This window comes from Delphinus delphis, chromosome 1 (assembly GCF_949987515.2).
Source record: "Delphinus delphis chromosome 1, mDelDel1.2, whole genome shotgun sequence".
In the NCBI taxonomy this organism is placed as follows: Eukaryota; Metazoa; Chordata; class Mammalia; order Artiodactyla; family Delphinidae; genus Delphinus; species Delphinus delphis.
The window spans coordinates 73,553,684-73,569,828 of NC_082683.1; the positions used below are offsets into that span (position 1 = coordinate 73,553,684).

Sequence of the window (16,145 nt, forward strand, 5' to 3'; positions counted from 1 at the left end):
CTTTGCTGATTTTAGTAAAAACCCAGGACTGGAATCTAGGCTTTAGGGTAATGTTGAAATCCCTGCAACCCCTCAACCACCGGTACAGTGTTTGACACCTAGTGATTGCATAAGGAAGGTTGTTGACTGACCATCAGCATGACCAGTTCAGCAACAACGAGAGTTAAGAAAGCTTATTGAAAGTGACACCTGAAAGGAAAGAACCTAATTGCATTTTTCCAGATCTTGAAATAAAATTGGCTTTAGCAAAACCATCCTAATACACATATCCTGCAGCTCAATCACAGGAAGGGCTCAGGTTGTAGTAAAAATAATCTTAGCTAACATTTATGGATAATTTACTATTTGCCAGGCACTGTGCTAAGCGTGTAATGAGGAGAAAACAAGAATTATTTTATATCCTATTCAACAAATGTTCTTTAGCCTACATAAATGAAAACAAGTTGCTTGCATTCTGTATATGAATTAATGAATCCTAAGCCTAGTGTACTCACCTGTTATCATTATAATACCAAAAGTTATCACAAGATAAAATTAAATTTATTTCACTTTAACTTAGAAAAGTAAACTTCATGCTATGAAATTTTTTTAAAAACTGATGAAATTTTGGGGCTGCTGAAATCCTTTTTTTCTGAGTGCAGTAAACACATACATTAAATAAAATGATACCCATGGAGGAATGGTCAGAAAAATGCTTCTCAGTTTACCAGTTTGGTAGGTTGTGAAACCAGATACAGCACAACGTTGGCCTCAGGGCATTAAGTCTGAAAGTTTAGGGTGCCGCAGCATCACCAAAAAACTTGTAAATAATGTAGATTCTTGAGCCCAACTGGAAGAATTCTTATTTAGCAAGTTTGGGTTGAGGTCCCTTTTTGCCAGCACCACAGGAAAATGTGGGCAGGTGGCCCATAACATTCCTCACAAAATTCTGTTTTAGGAGAAAGAGCTCTAAGCCCTTCGTTTTTTATGAACCCCAAGGATCCTGAACAACACCAGCTCAACCATAGAAGTGATCCAGTTTGCAAGGGTCCAATTTAGTCTGAATCCCTAAGTGACTCTGATCTGGATCCATAAGCAAAGGGACAGATCAGAGCCATACTGACTTTCAGGCATAAAGTAAACTGCTATTTATTATTATAGCATCTTTAATAATTGATTCAAAGGCATCATGCACTTAAAGAAATGTTTTCATATGCCTATCTACTTCTTCCCTCCTCCAAAAAGAGAATGGTCTCACCTTTGTATAGTCATGGAAATGAGCCATTTTCCCTTTGCCTTCAACTTCAGATTCAGTTTCAAGAATGGGAAAGAATAATTTGGGCAAAACAGATGCTTGTAACATTTTTATTTGATCTGAAGCATGAGCGGTCAATATGTTTACCTGATTGCGTTGCAACCAATTGGACACCAAGGCCTCTTTGGAGTAAAGCACCATGCTGAGTGGCTAAAACCAGGAGGTGGAGAGGCTATGTAAACATCTTCAGTAAAATACAACTGGATTTGCTCTTTCTTTGAAGCAAACCTTTGAAGTACCCTTTAGGAAATGTTTCCTTAAGATAGAGAATATTACAAGTGATAGATCCTAATTATTACTAAGATATAAAGTTTTGTCATTTTTGTGTAATGTCTGAACCACAAACATTTGCTCTCACTCACAGAGAGACAATCATAAGGGAAAAAACATGAAACAGATTTTATTCAACATCTATTTATCAGTACAGAGTTCTCCTGTCCACTGAATTTCATACTACATGATGTTTACTCCCAAGAGTTAACGATACATCCCTTTTTTCTTGCCAGGACTTTTTGATGACGTTGCAAACTATTCAGCAGTCAACAATTCAGCACAAAGGCATTCAGAGTCACGCCGGCATGTTGTGACAGAATCACACAATTACATGGGATTCGTCCCATTCTGAAAATGCCTAAACAGCAAATGGCAGAAGCAAATGGAATCAAATGTCAGAGCCAGCACAGTCTGAGAGACTTGAAACTGAGACTCCACGATCCATGGGGAAAGTTTCCTGCTGTGCCATGGAATAAAGGTGCCAGATAGAAAATGACAGCAAGACTTCTAAGAACACCCCTGGCTTTGCTCTTCCTTGGCCTCTTTGGGATCCTGAAGGCGACAACAATATCGTGCAGAAACGAGGAAGGTGAAGCTGTGGATTGGTAGGTAAATGAAATGTAAGGCTTGGTGCGTGCAGATAGAAAGCCAGAGTACTGGTGGCTAACTGGTGCACTGTGAAGTTCAGGAGACTTCCACTCCACCTCTCCCCTTAAAAAGAAAGCAAGTTGAAGTGTATAAATGAGCCACGTATCCAGATAGGGGTAGGCTTCTGAATGAGAGAGCTTCCCTTTGAGAAAGAGCTTAGCAGCCCCTCGTGGGCCTGATTCATGCTCTCAGCAGGGCAAGGCTGGTGGCCACAGAGGTGCATTAGAGCTGACAGCTTCTCTCAGTTGGCAATTTCCTTTAATTGCATTGTGGCTTTCCTAACAGAACCCTTCCAACATCCTTTTAGAGTTGATGAAGGAGAGAGGTTAATTTTTCCCTGACACTGGAGCGTCTCCTTATGTGAAGGAGAAAGAGGGCTTGATGGTACAGAGCACTGTTTGGTTAACCTTATTTATTGGACAGCACAGACAGCTGTTGGAGTGGGTGGTAGGTCACCAGTCTCCTGCAGTGTCAAAGAGACGAAACACAGCTTTGAGTTACAGTCATGGATTCTCCGAAAGCTTTGATCACTTTTTCACTCTTTAATTAGGGTGTTTAGGTTAGCCTTTATGGTTGGCATCAAGCTTTGTGTAAACTTCAGGCTAGAGAACATAGATCCACTCAATCAGTCTCTCAGCAAACAGTTACTGAGCTCACACCAGCCCTGTGCTGAGTTTTGAAAATACAAATATGAACAAAACATAGTTCTTACCCTCGAGGAGCTCATCGTTATGTGGTAAAGGCATATATGGGGCATTAGATGGGGCATTGGGGAGGATAGAGCCCAGAAGACTTCTCTGGGGAAGTATTGGGCTGGCCAAAAAGTTTGTTCGGGTTTTTCCATACCATCGCATGGAAAAACCCGAACAAATTTTTTGGCCAACCCAATAGTTTTGAGCTAAGTTTTGAGAAGAATTATGAGTTAGTTATAAAAACAAGGGAGATGCAAGGGCACCTCAGGTCAATGAAGAAGCAATGAGGAGGTCCAGAGGCAATAAGCAATGGGGAGAGTTTGGAAGCAGTTAAGTAAAGTTGGCGCTTCAGGAGAACGTGGGGAAATGGCAGGAGGGGAGAGGGGAGCTTAGAGAGATAGGTGAGAGCCAGGTCATGAGGGGCTTCATGTGCTGAACTGCTGAGTCTGAACTTGACCATGAAAGGGAGCTACTGACAGACTTCAGATGGGGACTTGATAAAGTCATATTTGCATTTTAGAAAGCCCACTGGCAGTACTCTGAAGGCCAGCTGGCTGGGGACTAGTCTAGAGTCATGGAAACCAATAGGACTTCACCAGTGTTACAGGTGAGAAGAAGTATGGACCCAAGTTAAAGAAGAGGAAATAGAGAGGAGGAACACACTGAGAGGACTTGGTAATGGATAGGCACAGGGGAGTAGGAGAGAGGAAGAAGTTAAGAAAGACTTGCAGGTTGCTGGCTTCTGTGACTGTGTGGATGTGTTCCCTAAGAGCAGGGGATGAGTAGAGTTGTCGCAAAATATTGTGAACTTGGTTTCGAAGATATGGAGTTGGAGGTCTCTGAGACATCTTTGTATTTGGGCTTATCTAGACCTCAGCATAGAGATCTGGGCTAGAAATAGATTCAGAAATCTTCAGATTATAATTGGAGATAGTCACCCAAGGAAAATGTTTAAAAGCACTAGTCCTTAATTGGTATGCCATGATAGCTGACAAACATTTCACTGGTGGGCCACCAAATTGTGATCAATCTATAAAATTTATTTTTGCCACAACCGAATGGACATATTACTTAGCAATATCTGTCAGAGAGAATGCTGTGCTAAGCAGACAGGGAGGCACAATCTCGAGCTGCTACAACTACCTGCAAGAGTTAAAGGGCAGAGGAACGTGAGGTCAGCATCAAAGAATAATTTCATGTTTCCTGCCATGTGTGAGGACCTGGCCCTGAGAGTAAGAAAGCCTGGACAGGGCAGGAAAGAACATAAATGGAAACATGAGACTGATGAGAACCAAGTGACCGTTGAAGCTTTTCTCAGCAGTGTGAGACACTGTTGTGGGGTAATAGTGAATGCATTACAATGTTTGGTCCAGTGTGAGTATTTGAGGGTTAATTGTGGGGTTTGTGCTATTAAAGAGTGTTTGGCTAGAACTGGTCAATTTTGCCTTCCAGGTACTTTTGACAATGTCTGGAGACATTTTTGATTGGCACGACTTGGGGAGTACTGTTGACATCTAATAGGAAGAGGCCAGGGATACTACAATGCACAGAACAGGCTCCCAGAGAATAATGGGGCCCAAAATGTGAATACAGCACACTGAGAAACCCTGGGTTAGATGATCCAAGAATGGCTGAATGCCATGCGGGTCTAACAACCTCACCTCCCTGTGAGATAACCAAAGGAGATATACAGATAGGAGACAACAGTAAAGAAAGCAAGGCATTTACTCAATTGGCTGGTCTTGGACCTGAATCCTCAATGCAGAGCATTCTGATAAACTGAGCTGAAGAATGTGGCTTAGGCCAGAGGCTCAAGAAAGCCTCCACTGACTCTGATGACTAAACCCAAACCTCAGACCCAGCCAGCCCACTACAAAGAGATGAGCATGCCAAGCACCTAAGGCAGCAGAGAAAAACAGAGAAGAGAAAGGAAAGGAAAGAACAGAGTTCTGTTCTTTCTGTGGAAAGAACAGAGAAGCCATTCTCAAAGTGTGCGAACTTCTACTATGGGGATCCCACCACCCAGGCCAGTAAATGTTTTTAGAACACGTACAGTCAGATTTGCATTTCCTTCATTGGGAAGGAGCAACAGTAAGGGTGGAAAGAGAGGCAGAGAGCTTGCGCAAATCCCCTTCCTTAGACTTAGAGGCCTTCGGTGAAACATAAGTGAAATGATACGTTTAAGTGCTTGACACAGTGGCTGCCATCAGGGAAAGAGTTAGGAAATGTTAGTAATTCATAATTATTTCTTTTGTTAGGTTTACATTTTATAAGTTGCCTAAAAGGCAAGACAAGGAAAGTAGAGAGACTGGGGTAGAGTACCTATACCTAGACTCTGCAACCAGAAGCTGGAGAAGGAGTAAGCAACTAATGAATACCACCAAGAGTGTTTTGGGAAGGACATTACAACAGCTATATGAAGCATATGCTTCCGAGGTATGTTATAGTTATCATTTATTTGAATCATATAAAATGCATAATACAGACTCCAAGGCTTCCAAAAGATTTTAACTCCTTGTCTACCCAGTGCCCAATCCTAGCAACTGGAAGTAAGCTAGCTCAGAATCTGAATCAATCTAACTAAGACCTTAGGGAATACATCAACATACTCCATAGCAATGCCAAATTGTTGATATGTTCGGCACTATGTCCAATGGCATCACTGGGCAAAGTGTGAACTAATTACATATTGAAATCTTTTGGCTGCCAAACTCTGCCAATGTGCTCAGTACTTGCTATCTTACTCCTTTAATGGAAATAGAGAGAAGAGCCCTCTCCTATTACAATGCAATATAGATCTGTGATCAATATGCCATGAGTTATGGGTTGTTTAAGCCATGGTGGGATGAGTTTGGTGGGAAAAGTAAAGGGTTCCACTTGGTCTTCCTTTTAATTAATTATTTTCAAAATAGTAGGTTGAGAGCTAGGGCTCTAGTTCAAGGCCCTGGAACTAACTTGCCTGAATATGGAGCTTAAACCTGCTATCTGGACTCCATCAGGCAATGAGTTAGCTACCTCAGTGTGGGCAGTCTCCCAACATTCCAGGCACCATCTGCTGTTCAGTGACAAGATACTGCTTTTCAACCAGGGGTGACAAGTAAAATCGAACAATAATTAACATCCAATTATACTCATCTATGCATTTCCTAACAATAATTTATAGAGAAGTAAATATGTAAAATAACTCAGCACTTACAACGTGCTGGGTCTTTACATATGTCAACTAATTTAATCCCCACAACAATACTGAGTTAGACTCTAGCACCACTATTTGAACATTTACTGAAAATATGCAGAGAGCTGTCACCTTGTGCACAAATATCCACTTTATTCACCTGTCATTAAGACCAGCCATCGGAGCCAAGTTACAAAGTCAAAACTTATTTGTAAGCTGTTTGAGTACATGTGATGTTCCAAACACTGTCCTAGAGGCTTTTAGAAATTGTTCATTCTCAGCAACATCCCTGCTTTGAATTAGTCGATTATTGTATAAAAGCAAAACTACCTATAGCTGCTTCTGCTTTCCAAGGTTGGGGATGGAAAGCCTGGAGTATAACCCATCAGTGAGAAAATAAACACATTCTTGCAGACTGTCCAAGAAGAGAAAGGCAAGAGCAACACTGCAGCCTCTGTCATTTATCTTATTTGGGGAAGATGGGTCTTCGTTTGGCAAACTATAATAATGATCTTTGGAAGTGCAAAAGTAGCCCCAGAGCCTAGGAGGGCATGAGAGCTAAACTGCTCTGCAAAATAAAGAAGGGGTAGATGGGAGCTAGGAATTAAAAAGTATACAGAACATGGAGGGAGATTGGAGGCAGGTCAGCTTGGTGATGTAAAACCATTCAATGTTTCATACCTTCTGTAAAACCTGCTCACACGCAATGTCTTGAGTGGTGGATTCTGGGAAGAAAATGGCAGTAAAGGGGCTGATTTCCATGTCTGATTGGCATGGAGCCCAAAGAAGAACAACCAAAAAGACTGAGTGTTCTCTGGAAGTTGGAACTATGTGCCAGAAGTGACCATGAGAACACAACTTCCCCACCTTCTGATCTGGAATTGAACTTCTGACAGAGAGTAGAATGCAAGATCAGACCAACTGGTTTTAAATCTCAAATGTCAAGTTATGCCAATATTGGGGTTATGTTGGAAAATATCCCTTCTTTGCCTTTGTAAATGAGAACCTTCCATATACCTTGATAATAACACTTATCAAACTATATCACAGTTGCCTATATTTACCTGACTATTCCCTGCTAGACTGGGGTCAGAGACCGTACCCTTCTTATTCAACATCCAGTAGTCAAAATAATACCCAACATAAGTGTTAAAGGAATAAAGATGTCCTGGGAATTTGCTGGTGGTCCAGTGGTTAGGATTCCATGCTTCCACTGCTGGGGGCCTGGGTTGGACCCCAACCCCTGGTGGGGAACTAAGATCCTGCAAGCCACGAGGCCAAAAAAAAAAAAAAAAAAGGTCTAGAGGCACAAGCCTAGGTCTGCCTATTCTTCTTTTTTAATTTTAATTTTATATTGGACCATAGTTGACTAACAATATTGTGTTAGTTTCAGGTGTACCGCAAAGTGATTCAGTTATACATATACATGCATCCTTTTTCAAATTCTTCTCCCATTTAGGTTATTACAGAATATTGAGCAGAGTTCCCTGTGCTACACAGTAGGTCCTTGTTGGTTATCTATCTTAAATATAGCAGTGTGTACATGTCAATCCCAAACTCCCAATCTATCCCTCCCCACTATCCTTCCCCCTGGTAACCATAAGTTTGTTCTCCAAGTCTGTGAGTCTGTTTCTGTTTTGTAAATAAGTTCATTAGTATCAATTTTTTTAGATTCTGCATATAAGCGGTATCGTATGATATTGTCTTTCTCTGTCTGACTTACTTCACTTAGTATGATAATCTCCAGGTCCTATTCTTAGGTCATGATTTTTTCGCTTTATGAGAGAGCTTCTTTTCACTAGAGCTACATCTCATTTACCTTAGCTGGCTGTTATACCTCTGGTTAGAATGTTAAACTTCATCTATTAGAAGAATTAAGTTCCTTACTGAATTTTCCCAGAGGCCTTCCACATTGTACCCCAAAGGCACACAATGGCCTTGTTACCGCATTCCATACAGGCTCACAGGATAACTAACTGTCAGAGTTCTCCAGTGGAGAATCTGAACACCAACGGTAGCGATGGTCAATTACAGAAAATGCAGGTAAGAAAACAGCTTAATTTCCTAAATATTCCTAAACATAGTAGCCAAGAATGCTGTAGAGACTATGTTGTGCCTTTTTTTAAAAAATGGTTTTAGATTATATCAACTAATGAAGCAACTGTAAGAAACTCAGTTATTGATTTTTTTTTTTTTCTAAGAGACAAGAAAGGGTCTTTTTTTAAGGGGATGGGTTGTCCTTTCCTGCTTTTAATTATGTCACTGAGACTTTTTAATATTGACATCATTGGCTTCATTAAAAGTCACTGCATCATGACACAACTGAAATGGAACGACACAGAAAAAATATAAGCAAGTTTCCAAAACATGACAAAGAGATACTATCAAAATAATAGCTTCACTTTGACTCAGAGATTTGACCAACTGTTTGGGGAATGTACTCGCATGTTGCCTTACCAGAGGAAATCCATTATCACATTCAACTATACCACTTTTTTTAAGCAGGAAAATGTCAAGTTGAAAAGGTGAAGTGACAGGAGAAATGGATTGAAGAAAAATCCTCCCCTATCAGGGAGCTAGTAGAAGCAGAGAATGAGGAAACCTGATTAAACAGGAAGCTATGACCAAGCAGTGAAACACAAAGTAGGCAGAGGAAATCAGACCCTGACAGCCAATTCCGCATTGTGCCTATAATATCAATGGAGAAAACTTAGCTGTAATCCTTGGCTGGTTGTTCCTACTGCATTTCCTGAATGAATATTTAAGTACCCCTTTATCATACACTAGTTGCCAGATCAGAAACATGGGTCCAAAATAACTGAAATAGGAATATTGCCCTCACACACACATCACAATGCACAGGGCTCCTGTCACACAAGACAAGACCATGTGTGGTTGAGAATGGACTTCTTGTCCCTTGTCTTGCATGTCACAGAATTCATATCGATGGGAAAGCTGCCTATTAGAACGGATGACTTCTCATGTGTATTAATGAAAGTTCTGTATTGCAGGCCGGGTAGCTGGTAGAAATGTTGTGAGCATTTATGAGTGAAAGATTTATGCCATTATAACCCTAAAATGTCCCTGCAGGATAACAGCACAGCCTATCTAATATACAACGATGGAGTCCCTAAATCCATGAATTACAGCAGAAAGTATGGACACACCAAAGGTATGACAAAGGCTCTTATTTTCTCTTTCCTACTGGAAATCAGTATTTTTGTAAACATTCCATCTTCAGTAGTCTTATACTCCATACTAAAAAGATAGCTTTTCTTTTTAATGGTCTGAGTTATCAAAATGAGTGATTTCTGTATCACAGGTTATAATGATATACTTTGACTTTGCAATATCCTTCTCACAAATTCCATTTTATTTCTTAATGTATCTTTTAATATATACTTTAAAGAAGAAATCCAATATTGACTACTGGGAATACCAGCCAGACTATTTATATATGTGTGTGTGTGTATACTGTACACACATTTTAGTCAGGTTTATAGAGGTATAATTTGCATAGAGTAAAATTCACCCTTCTTAGTGTCAAGTTCCATTTGAAATACAGTAAACATTTTTGAAAAAGTATTTAAAAATATTTTTTATATTATAGTAATTTTTGTTGTTATATATTTTGTTCTATAATTATAATAATTTTTATTATAGTGATTTTTGGTATTTTTCAATTTATAAGCTATGTATATATATGTTAATGAAAAATTCAAAATGATAGTAAACAAAAAATCTGTAAACCTAATACTCATTAGATAATTACACTTAATACTTTCTACTTTTTCTATGATACATATTTTGAAACATTTTTATAAAACTACTGTAATGACTACTTCAAACTTTTTTCAACTTAATATACCATGAATAACTTTCCATGGCAACAAGTATTCTTCAGAAGGTTCCAAACTCAAATGTCTTCAGAGGCAGGCAAGTGATGTCAGCAAGCCAAGGGGGCTGAACTGGCAGGTAACTAGACAACTGGAGAGTATATACTTGCTCTAAGGAAGCAGTTACTATTCAGCTTGCCTTGTGGGAATGCAATTTTTCCAGAGAAAATTAGAGGTTGTGGGAAATCTCCCCAGTTTTTAAATGTTGGTAATAAATTCAAAGTTTTAAAAAATACTCTGCAAGCATAATAATATGTATCTGCAGGCTAGATTTGGCCTGTGGGCTGCCTGTTTGCAACCTCTGATTAAGAATATCATTTGTAATGGCTGTCAAATGTCATGAGCATTGAAAGCCTTTGATTTAGCTAAGTTGCCTTCTTGATGGTCCTATTTGCATGGAACCCAACAATTTTTATAACATGCCGCATTCTGCAACCTCTCCTTTACCAACCTCCCACCACCATTTTCGCTCCACCCTGTTAGTTGATACAAGGGTTTAGAAAAAAGGCTGGAAAAGGAGTGGGACCTGATGTCACATTGGGGAGTTCCCTGCCAACAGGTGTCCCGACATCCTGTGGCATTTGTACCAGGAAGTTAGGATTTCAGACAAACAGCAATACTCATCTGGGCCGAAGAGAGTCCATGAAGATCATCCAGCTCTGTGAGGCAACTGAACTTTGAACATTTTCCATCTCGACACAGGTATTGATTCCATAGCCACTGACAAAGTCACTGACAAATACCCTGCTTCCTTAAAGTGTGTTCTTTGAAAAAGAAATAACTGGCAGGCATTTGGTTTCTGTTCTAACACTAAGGCAAACATGACTTTTATGTCTCCATGGTCGTATGCAAACTGGAAAGTCTAGTTAGCATACCAAAACTGTCTTGATATATTTATAAACACAGAAATAGTCATAGATGCCTGTTGGACAGGGTTCTTTGTGCCATGTCACAAGATGATGAAAATCTTTCTGTTTTCTTCTCTTCTGGCTTTCATGTTAGTCTGCTCTAGAGATTTTTACTAAATACAATTAACTGGGGTGCTTTAGAACATGGCTTCCCTGTTTTTTTTCTCTCTGCCTCTTTTTTCAATCTTGTGGAACTGGGTGAATTCTGCACATAAATGAGCATCAGTTTCTGACAATAAATTACTGCAAGTACATGTTTTCATTTGATATTTTCTCTTTCAATTCTGCTTTTTAGCTGGCTTTTGAAAATAGCTTAGCTGCTTAGCAGTAAAGACATTATCTGAAGCTTGCCAGGTGACTACATAGTCTAACAAGGTCAAATACCAATTTAGCAAATTTGCATTCTGCCAAAACAAATTTTCCTTGTAGTTTCAACATGAAATGCCTCTCAACTCTTCACAGGGTGGCTGCCCTAGCTCCCTTTTGTGGTGGGTTATTAACAGTAATGGGGCAATATGATGTGTACCTGAATTGGTTCTGAAATTATTGAAAAAAAACGTGATCCTTGTAATTATTAGCCTAATAAAAAATTAGCCTGAAGTATAAAGGGCTTAAATGTTGTAGCTTTGAACTCTGTTTTTTTAAAAGGAGCTTTGTTTTTCTAATTTATCTGTATTTACTGTATCTTTGGTAGGTTTACTTCTGTGGAACAGAATCCAGGGGTTCTGGTTGATTCATTCCATTCCCCATTTTCCTCCAATTCCTGAAGAAGGCTATGAGTATCCACCCACAGGGAGACGAAATGGACAAACTGGCATCTGCATAACTTTCAAGTACAACCAGTATGAAGCAATAGGTAACACTAGAGTGTGTAAAAAAAGAGAGAGAGAGAGAGAAAGAGAGATAACAATATTGAAGAAGGGCTTTGGAAATATATTAATAAATTTATCACTTCATTTGCTTCTCTATTCATAAACCCTCTGATACCTAGATTCTAATATTGGCTTTGGTGAGATCTCGGGCAGGCTCACTTACTGGACCTTGCTTTCCTGGTCCACCAATGAAGTCTTTGAACTTGATCAGAGACAGTAGTTTCAAATGTCTACAGGGGCCAGGCAGGTAACAAAAATGGGTGACACAGGTGGACATTGCATGGGCAGTGGGGACAGTGACAAACTGGGTTGTTGACTCTCCCCTAGCTTCCCTCAAAAGCTTCAGCTTCATTATACTGTGGTTTTGTGGGAATACAGACTTACATCTCCATATTTTTAGAGGAAGCAGAAACCTAGGGGAGGATGTAAGAATACAAGAGAGGGAAGGAAAGAGGGAGATAGATCCTTTGATTTTCAAATATGGTCTCAATCTTATTTATTTTTTAAATTGTGTTGACCTCATGTTGCCTATAGGCCACCAACATGACACTTCGGAGCATAAACCAGATGATCTTCCCTTAAGATCTCAAGCTCAAAGGGCCAAAAATACTTGGATTTGGAAAATCCAAAGTAGGAATAGGGAAGAGAAGTAGGAATGGTATTTTACCAATCACTTTTTACTGAGGAAGCTGCTAAATAGTAAAGAGTGATTATTTGCCTCTGGATATAGGAGGTTTAGAATATTTTTGTTTTTTATCAAATTTCCATCTTATGGAAAGGATTATTGAGCCTCTCACCCAAATTAAGCCCTAGTCTAACTAGCTGAGTTCCTATAATGATTAGAGAGCTTAATAGCATAGAGATTAGGTGTGCATGCTGATGAGTTGGTCATTCTTGGAGCTGGATGATCAGTACATGGGTGTTCTCTACTTTTGTATGTGTACACATGGGAGAAAAAACACATGGCCTCCAAGACCAGACTGCCTGGGCTTTAATACCAACTCCTTCAGTTACAAGCTTATAACCTTAGGCATGTGACATAAATTCTCCATTAATTTATCTATAAAATGAGGATAATGATAAAAGAACTTACCTAATAATAAGGTTGTTCTGATTAAATTAGTAAACCCACATAATAATGCCTGGAAAGTAGGGAGTGTCAACTATTTTAACCAAAAGTTTGAAGGCTATTGGCTTAAAGAAGGGAATACTTTTGCTTTTGTTTTTCATTCTATTTAGTTTTTTAATTCACAACAAGACCTAAAATACCAACAAGCATTTCCATTTGTGTCTTAATTCTCAACTTTTCTTTATTGTTTCTTGATTCAGATTCTCAGCTCTTGGTCTGCAACCCAAACATTTATAGCTGTTCCATCCCAGTAACCTTTCACCAGGAGCTCGTTCACATGCCCCAGCTGTGTGCCAGATCCAGCTCATCAGAGATCCCTGGCCGGCATCTCACCACACTTCAGTCAGCCCAGGGACAAAAATTCCTCCATTTTGCAAAGTCTGATTATTTTCTTGACGGTATGAAAGCCCATCATCAAACAATATGCTATTACACTGCTGCTGGACTCACTTTGGATTGAAAAGAGGAAATATTCTGATTATTCAGGGGAGTAGAAGTAGAAAAGGAAGGAGGACAAAGAAAGGAAAGGGAGAAGGGACACCAAGGGCCAATTAAAATATTAGCCACTTGAATAGAAGGGTTGCTGATCCAACCACAAAAGTATCTCACAACCATCTAGCCAGAGGCCAGTAAAAACTCAGTCTCCATCCTCAGCTGGGCACAGAACCAAGCTGTCTCCTTTTTCTTTCACTCCCTAAGTAGTTATTTTAAGCCTTCCTTACCCTCAAGTCCTGCCTCTTCACCTTTTCCTTCATAGAGAGAATAGAAATCACCAGAAAGAAACCACTTCAAGAGCACACCCCACCCTCAACAATCTAAGCTATTTTCATTCTTTTTTTACCAGTTTTCTCTCATCCAAACAGAAGTAGTGCACTCCGTGCCCTGGAACCTATCCCAGCCTCAGAATACTTTCATAAACTCAACCTGTTCTCCCTCTTCTACTTCAGCTCTCCTGCTCTACAAGCCCCTTAGAATATAAACATTCCTAAAAACCCTCCCTCAATTCTAGATTCCCTATATCTCTGTTTTTTTTTTTCTTCTAAATTTACTTTTAGAAAACTCTTCAGGGTCTTTACTTGCTCACTGCTCCTTGACTACAGTCTTGCTTCTCTGTCTGTAGACCTTACAGTCTCTCTCCAGTCACCAATGGCCATCTTAATTGACCTCACTGTCTTCCTTCCTTCCTTCCTTCCTTCTAACTTCCTTCCTAACTTCCTTCCTTCCTTCCGTCCTTCCTTCCTTCCTAACTTCTTACCTTCCTTCCTTCCTAACTTACTTCATTCGTTCCTTCATTCGTTCCTTCCTTCCTAACTTCCTTCCTTCCTTTAATATTGAATAAAATTTACTGAATGCCTACTACTTGCCTGTGTTAGGCATTAGAGATCCCAAAATTAACAGGACAGAAATAGCTTCTGCAGAATTTGGCACAGTTGGAACCCTTTCTTTTGAAACATTCTCCTCCCTGAATTTTGGAAGTACACAGTCTTTTGGTCTTCCTCCCACTTCTTATAAGTCTCTTCTGCCAGGTCCTCCTCCTCTGCATACTCCTTATGTGACTAGGTTGCCCTGTGGTCCTCTACTTACCCTTATCGCATATACATATTCCTGCTAGGTGATTCCCAAGTCTAGATCTCCACCCTAGACCTCTGTTCTGACAGAAGTATTCATCAGTGAGTGGGACATTTCTGCTCGCAGGGTGGCACAGCCACACAAAATTCAACACGCCAAACTCATCTCATCATTATTCCTAACATATCTCACTCTTTTTCTCATATTCTGCATGGTCCGCTAGAACTCTTGATCCCTCTTTTTTTCTCTTCCCCCTTATCAAATCATCAAATTAAATCAGTTCCCAGTCCTTAATAACTCACATTTACCTTACCCCCTCTAAACTTTCTGCCATGGCCATGGTTCACACCTGTGTTTGTTACCACACTTATTGTGACAAGCTGGTGGTTTTCCTCTCTCCAATCTAATGTAGCCTTCTCAATTCATCCTGCACATTGCTTCTCAATTGATATTTATGGTCATAAATCAGTTTCTATTAATACCCCAATAACACTCCTTAAAAAATTTCCCATTGATTTCAGGAAAATTCAAACACTTTGGCATGGTTTATAAAGATCTCTAGATGCTGGCCTCTGGTTACTGCTCTATCCTTATTCTTTCCAAAGGTCTTTTCAGGACAAAAACCTATATTGCTCTCTTGTATGTGTGGAATAGAAGACATTTTCAGAGACCAATATCATCCTAGTAATAATGATAATAACTTTTATTTGCATATCACTTTAGCGTTTACAAAATGTTCTCCTATCCACTCTCTCAGTCATGTTGTTATTAATGTGCTTGTGACACCCACATATCAGGGGTGCGTGATGATTCTATTCCTGAGGATATTTTCAGGGATTTAAAAATACTAACCTCACTATTTTTCTCTTTATAAACTCTAGACATCTTTGCAGCCTGGATGGCTCAACGGTTGAAGACTCACTTGCTAACAGAAACCTGGCAGCGAAAGAGACAAGAGCTTCCTTCAAACTGCTCCCTTCCTTACCATGTCTACAATGTCAAAGCAATTAAGTTATCTAGACAATCTTATTTCAGCTCTTATCAGGATCATGCCAAATGGTGTATTTCCCAAAAGGGCACCAAAAATCGCTGGACATGTATTGGAGACCTAAATCGGAGCCCACACCAAGCCTTCAGAAGTGGAGGATTCATTTGTACCCAGAATCAGCATATTTACCAAGCATTCCAAGGATTAGTTTTATATTATGAGAACTGTAACTAAACTTGGTGAAAGGACATATGTGCTATCATTTTCAACACTGATATGGTATCTTCTTCTACTAGATCTATTCTTTATATATTAAAAGCCTGTGAATTTACTTATGGTCCACATACCATCAAATAAAATGTTTTTCTCCCATGCTTACCATTTTATCTTCCAAATAGTAGCAATTTATCTACTTAGCATGTATTTATTTATTTATTTTACATCCTTATTGGAGTATAATTGCTTTACAATGGTGTGTTAGTTTCTGCTTTATAACAAAGTGAATCAGCTATACATATACCTTTATCGCCGTATCTCCTTCCTCTTGCGTCTCCCTCTCACCCTCCCTATCCCACCCCTCTACTTAGCATTTATATGCCATAAACACACTCTGTTATGTATACCTAAAGTGAGAATAGAAGGAGTGAAAGAAAAAATTTTGTTCCAGATTAGTCAGCTCTCAATTGTCCATGGATTGACTG

The 16,145-nt window shown here is 39.5% G+C and overlaps 2 protein-coding genes across 4 annotated transcripts in view; one reads left to right on the plus strand and one right to left on the minus strand.

Annotated features, from left to right (window-relative positions):
* LOC132433521 (uricase) overlaps positions 1–1,319 on the minus strand; it is a 35,547-nt gene extending 34,228 nt beyond the window's left edge. The window contains exon 1 of the mRNA XM_060024356.1: positions 1,238–1,319. Within this exon, the coding sequence (XP_059880339.1) occupies positions 1,238–1,264 (27 nt within the window). The 5' untranslated portion in view covers positions 1,265–1,319. The remainder of the gene's footprint in view (positions 1–1,237) is intronic.
* A 336-nt stretch (positions 1,320–1,655) lies between these two features.
* Positions 1,656–15,837, plus strand: DNASE2B (deoxyribonuclease 2 beta). Of its 3 annotated transcripts, XM_060024382.1 has the most exons (7): positions 1,656–2,172; positions 5,166–5,343; positions 8,042–8,125; positions 9,173–9,254; positions 11,581–11,742; positions 13,088–13,285; positions 15,338–15,837. In XM_060024382.1, the coding sequence occupies exons 1-7, from the start codon at positions 2,060–2,062 to the stop codon at positions 15,676–15,678; spliced, it is 1,158 nt and encodes a 385-aa protein (XP_059880365.1). In that variant the 5' UTR covers positions 1,656–2,059; the 3' UTR covers positions 15,679–15,837. The 3 variants fall into 3 exon arrangements, with proteins under 3 accessions (XP_059880365.1, XP_059880375.1, XP_059880384.1); XM_060024392.1 differs by lacking the exon at positions 8,042–8,125 and having other exon boundaries at positions 1,667–2,172; XM_060024401.1 differs by lacking the exons at positions 5,166–5,343; positions 8,042–8,125 and having other exon boundaries at positions 2,059–2,172.
* The last annotated feature ends 308 nt before the right edge of the window (positions 15,838–16,145 follow it).

Excerpts from the sequence above, each read along its gene's own strand:
- DNASE2B (XM_060024382.1), top strand. The coding sequence starts at position 2,060 with ATGACAGCAAGACTTCTAAGAACACCCCTGGCTTTGCTCTTCCTTGGC. Across the intron at positions 5,344-8,041 it reads ATGAAGCATATGCTTCCGAG|GCTCACAGGATAACTAACTG; the intron begins GTATGTTATAGT and ends CATTCCATACAG. Across the intron at positions 9,255-11,580 it reads AAAGTATGGACACACCAAAG|GTTTACTTCTGTGGAACAGA; the intron begins GTATGACAAAGG and ends TATCTTTGGTAG.